Source organism: Alexandromys fortis, unplaced genomic scaffold (assembly GCF_014885135.2).
Source record: "Alexandromys fortis isolate MF-2015 unplaced genomic scaffold, M_Fortis_MF-2015_v1.1 scaffold_88, whole genome shotgun sequence".
NCBI lineage: Eukaryota > Metazoa > Chordata > Mammalia > Rodentia > Cricetidae > Alexandromys > Alexandromys fortis.
In genome coordinates this window covers 7,956,493-7,961,745 of record NW_026067961.1, presented here as the reverse complement: position 1 = coordinate 7,961,745, position 5,253 = coordinate 7,956,493, and the positions used below count along the sequence as shown (strand labels likewise).

Sequence of the window (5,253 nt, the reverse complement as noted above, 5' to 3'; positions counted from 1 at the left end):
TGTAGAGAAATTAGAACAAGAATGAATTGGAGCAGAGAATTGTAATAGAGAATTGGAATTAGAAATGAGACAGAGAATAAGAGGAAAGAAATTGAAAATGATTAGAAAGGAAAAAATAAAGATCACATAAATGGAAAGACCACATGAGGGAAGATTCTTTTTCTACAGCCGTCAGACTTTAGTTTTTATGTTTATTGTGTCTTCTCTTTTGGAACCCCGAGTGAACGTCTTCAAGTGTGCTCTCATTCAAAATTGCTTTATTGAAAATGATTGGAAATCATAATGCTAAGGACAATGGGGAAAGTAATATTCACCTTGTTTTCTACGGAAGCAAGGGAAAGACAAATCACAGCAGAATGCTGCTAATCCACTAAGTCCAATGCCACTCCATGGTTCAGTCAACCGGATATTTCACAGAGCAGATATGCTCCCGATTCTTATGTGAGGTGGACAACCAGAAGATGATTCCTTCCAGCAACAGAGCACCGGGAGACCCTCCTCACCCAGTCCCCTTTGCTCTTTGGAATTTCTTTTCGTTTTAACCGATTCCTTGTACTTATGGTTGGTCATACCATGAAAGTGCAGGGATGGATTCTCCTCAATTTTCAGATCTCTTCTGATGCACTAGGGCAGGGCTGTACTGTTGACAGATCACGTGCATCCAGTTCTCTGTGTCAATTTTTATTCTTCAAATATGAACAACGAGTAAAGCAATCTTCTTTCCCAAGTACACCCAAAAATGCTTGAATCCAGGTTTTGTGTCTCTAATGAGTCCTTGGAGTCCAGGCTTTCATTTCTCAGAGCCCAGCAGTGATCCCTCCTCATTCATTCCCAACATGAACATAGTGTGGCCTCCATGTTATAGACAGAGAAGTCCCGACAGTCTAGACATCTTTTACTCACAAAGTAGACCTCTTTCGGCTGTCTAATAGCCCTCAGAGTTTCCATTAGCTCACTGCAATGTTGGCTAAACCTGTCTGGATGGACATCACCAATGTCATCATAGACCTCGTCAGGGGCGGGGTATAGCTCCCGGGTGAGCAGAGTCAGTTTTGCAGTGTGCTGCAGCAGCTTCCTAATGCTGGCCACAGACAGGAAGTTCTTCAGAAAATTGACCTCAGTGAGCTGGGTGCACTGGCTCAGGGCAGGCAAGAGGGCACTAATCTGGTGATCCATGATCATACAACCCTTCAATTGTAATGTCTGCAGAGTAGCTGTCAGTCTTTCTAGCAGGCTTCCTAAAAGTCGATGGTCTAAATTTAGAAAGGTGACGCCACTCAGATCCAGATGTTTGAGCATGTGGATGCTGGGACACTGGGACAGATAACTCATGTCTTTATTTGATAGCGAGCATCGAGTGATTGAAAGGGTCTCCAAGGGACTCTCCATGCACCTACAGAGAGACAAAGGAGTTTATCTCAGTAAAGTCTAATAACGGTAAAGAAAGGATGATACTTCAATGTAGCTGAGGCTAGTTAGGCCTAAGTTCATTTTGAGAGCATCATGAAGATCAAGACCAGGGTACTCCCTGATGCAGAGTTAACAACACATGCAAAATAACTGTGACAGTTTCTGTCCCCAGATCTGTTCCCTCTGCACAGTCTAGCATAGAACCATCTAAGCTGACAGTTGTTACCTGCAGGAGACCAAAAAGGACCATCAAGGGTACACTTATAACCATCCCTGGGCGTTGGGCCTCATGAGGCCTGTGTGAGGCCCAGCGTAGCTTCGTGAACCTAACTAGTGTTTTTTGAGGCCCCGTATAATTCCCTGAGACTAATTTGAGTTGGCATGAGGCCTGGTGTAACTTCCTGAGCCTAGCTAGAGTTTGGATTTCTGTCTCTATCTAGCCGACCTAAACCCTCCTCTGCCCAGCAACGTCTCCTCAACTGTGGCAGAATATTATTGGCACTTGTTCCTTACTCTGCCTCAACCAATCCCAAGCTGCTCCAGCTCATCACCATCCTATATGGTCCTACCTGCTACCATTAAATGAGATCCTGCTCTGACAGACTCCCAATTCAGTGGGTGTGTTTCTGACCTTAGCTAACTGGAGAGAGAAGCTGGGCCATTCAATACTCACCATCCCACTGAGACCCAGAGAGAGTCCAGTGGTTCCAGCTCTCTCTGAATCACCATGCCCCTGCTCTTTCTGCCAGAGAACCAGGCAGCTGGGTGTGCCAATAACGGTGTCAATGACCCCACTTTTGTAGCGCAGCCTCTGTCCTGCTCACAGGCCTTCCCTGTTGTCTTATTCACTCTCAATCATTCCCCATTGCCCTACCTCTGTTCAAAAAACACTTGACATTTCGGGAATGTGTGTATGTGTGTGTAAGAGAGATAGAGATATAGGGAGAGAAAGAGAGAGACAGAGAGAGAGAAAGAGAGATTTCAACTGTTAACTGTCCTGAGGAGAGAGCTGACATGGGCCAGCATGTGGCTTAAGACCTCATACACTTTGTGGATCTGTTTTTGCTTCAACTGGTTCCCTAGCAAAGGCAGTTCCTAGATCATGAATGCTAGAGCAGTAGAAAGACTACGACATCAATTATCCTAAGCTCATTGCACTCCTGCAGTCAGGAGTGGATGGGAAGCCACAGATGCACACTGATGTGTCATGGAACATTGCAAGACTTTTCCCTGGCCTGGGGAGCAAGAACTCTATCCTTCCTCACCTGAGTACTTCATCCAGTTGTTCATTCAGGAAGCAGACATCATTCAGTTTGAGATGCTGGATCTTTTTGAGTACTGGTATCTGGTTAATGATCTCTGTGATACACTGATTGACCATCTTGCGGTTTCCAAACCACTCAAAAGGTACGGAGATTCCATTGAGAAGGATTTTCTGAAGGTTTTTCATCTGGCTCAGGCCAGGGGCTATCTTCACCAGGGTTCTCAGGGTCCAACGTGCACTCACTGTGAATTCCTCAATAGAGCTTGGCTCAAATACCTCCAGCAATATTAGGGGGTTGTAGAGAGGGATGGCCCCAAACTCCAGCTTTGGACACATCACCTGCACCACTTCTTTTCTCAGCTTGGCCCAGCGATAGAAGTATTTTAGGTATTTACTGGGATGTCTGGTCTTGAGGGAAAGGTTCATCCACACAGTCACAACCTGTTTTCCCCCTCGTCCGGGACTATAAACCACTGGTCGGGTCTCACTGATGACATCCGGAGAGCAGACACCATCCTCCGTTCCAACCCAAAAGTTCCAGAAGTTATGTTGGGCATCCCGCAAATCTAGCTCTTGGAGTTTGCAACTCCTGTTGGTCAAACGAGAAGGAGATTCAAATGACAATTTGAGTTTCAATTTACTCTTTACTTTGACCCCATTCCTCCACTTCCCTGAAATCTATTTTTTCAACCCAGCGTGTTTTCATTTCTACTGACTGACAGAAGAGGGAGGAGGAGGAGGACCATTGTGTATTGACCACATCTCTTCTCCGTGTGCTCTGCGAACCACTGCCCTTTTGCACTTATCCACTTCTCTAAGCTCTGATTCCACTTGAATCCCATTCTGAAGTCTGTGGTCACTTCCTTCCACCCAAGCCTTCCTTTCCATGATACCTTGGTCTCACTTACCCAGGTTGATCCTTCTGGTTTATCAGCAAATCCAGGCCCCCCAGCACAGCCTTCAAGGTCTTCAGGTTGGGAGTCTTCATCAGGGCTCCTAAGGGAAGGCATGGGAAGGGCCAGGCTGCCACCATTGCCCTTATGATGTTTGTCTGGTTGCCATTGAAGGCGTCTATGAACAGTGGTGGGAAGAATGCCTTGGGCATCTTCTTCAAGGAAGCTTTGGCCAAGGCTTCATTCTTTAGCAGACATTTTCTGGCCAGCCTCTCGAGTGTGGGTGGGGAGCTCATCCTGACGTGCAAGTAGGCAGATGCTGTGGAAAGAAGCAGAGGAATAAAGCCTTTCAGAGAAAACACCTTTAGCAAGTCACTTTTTGACCTTCATCGTGTAAACTATGCAGGGCCAGAGCCACTCACCTGAACAGTTTGGAAACCTTAGATTTCCTATTTTCCGCTATCTGACTTTCTCATAGCCATAGTCCCCTCAAAGGCCTCAGGGAGATCAGCACACATTTGAACTAATGACCCTGGTTATCCTGCCCAATCCTAGTCCCCGGAATCATACTACACTACAGTAGGCCACAAGCAAGAGGAAAATCAAATGTGAACCAGACACTTTTGCAGGGAAACATCTCACGATCCTCAAGTGCAATGTTCAAGGTCCCTCACCCAAGCTATTTTTTTGAGTTTAGTCAATGGAACTTGTTGGGAGGATCTGTGAAATGGATTCAGTTCCTATTATTCCAAAAAGCTTTAGAACCTGAAGCCAAGCTGAGCACTTGGAATTCAAAGGCCTAAAGATTTCTCTCAACTAAACACCACCCTGGGCAACATGAGCTTGACAGAGGGAGTACAAATTCTATTTAATTAAAAAGAAAAAAAACAGAGTTAGATATTAGGGGGTGAAAGCTGAAAGATCAGAGAAGTAGAGCAGTCAACCACTAATTCTTACCTCTAGGAACTCCTCAGACCGAACAGGGTCTCTCAACAACTCCTCAGACTGAATGCCTGGAGCTCCTGTTTCCTCCCGCCTTATATTCCTCTCCCCAGCCAATCATATCCCTTCCTGACTCCACCTTCCTAATGTCAGGATTAAAGGTGTGTGACTCCTAAATACTGGAATTAAAGGTGTGAGACACTAACACCTGGCTCTGTTGCTCTGTTTCTCTTTTAGACTGGAGCAATCTTGAGTAGCTCAGGGTGGCCTTGAACTCACAGAGAGCCATCTACCTTTTCCTTCCAAATGCTGGAGTTAAGGTGTGCGCCACCACTGCCTTGCTACTATAGCTAACTAGTGTCTCAGCTTCACACTTGGATCCTCAGGTAAGCTATATTTGCTAGATCACAAACAAAGTATAATCACATTGAATTAAATATTTCTTACTAAGACTGGAGTAGTTGTGCAGTGTTTGCTCTTGTTCCCTAGTCCTTGAATTTTGTAACACCAGCACTCTAGTAAGGCCTCTACAATTGCGATCCAGATCTCAGAATTTGTAACACTTCACTTCAGTGGTGTTCTAGGCTAGCCTGGGCTACATCAGACTTTCAGTTTCAAAAAAGCCCCAGCAAACAAAACAAAACAAATACAAAAGCAAAAATACTAACAGGAAATGAGAGACTGCTGATCCCGGGTATGACTGTGTCCTGTTGGGGGTGAATGGCTTACATAATCAGGACACAC

General features: G+C 45.4%; 1 protein-coding gene across 1 annotated transcript; it reads right to left on the bottom strand.

Moving 5' to 3' along the window:
* Positions 1-825: 825 nt before the first annotated feature.
* Positions 826-3,863, bottom strand: LOC126508137 (PRAME family member 12-like). Its single transcript, XM_050153138.1, has 3 exons — positions 3,583-3,863; positions 2,676-3,263; positions 826-1,393 (listed from the first exon to the last, which is right to left on the bottom strand). Exons 1-3 carry the CDS (start codon positions 3,861-3,863, stop codon positions 826-828), a joined length of 1,437 nt encoding a protein of 478 aa, XP_050009095.1.
* Between the last annotated feature and the right edge of the window lie 1,390 nt (positions 3,864-5,253).

Coding starts and splice junctions, on each gene's coding strand:
- LOC126508137 (XM_050153138.1), bottom strand. CDS start 3,863: ATGAGCTCCCCACCCACACTCGAGAGGCTGGCCAGAAAATGTCTGCTA. Junction 3,264..3,582: donor AACCAGAAGGATCAACCTGG/GTAAGTGAGACC, acceptor TTTGACCAACAG/GAGTTGCAAACTCCAAGAGC. Junction 1,394..2,675: donor CAACTGGATGAAGTACTCAG/GTGAGGAAGGAT, acceptor GTCTCTCTGTAG/GTGCATGGAGAGTCCCTTGG.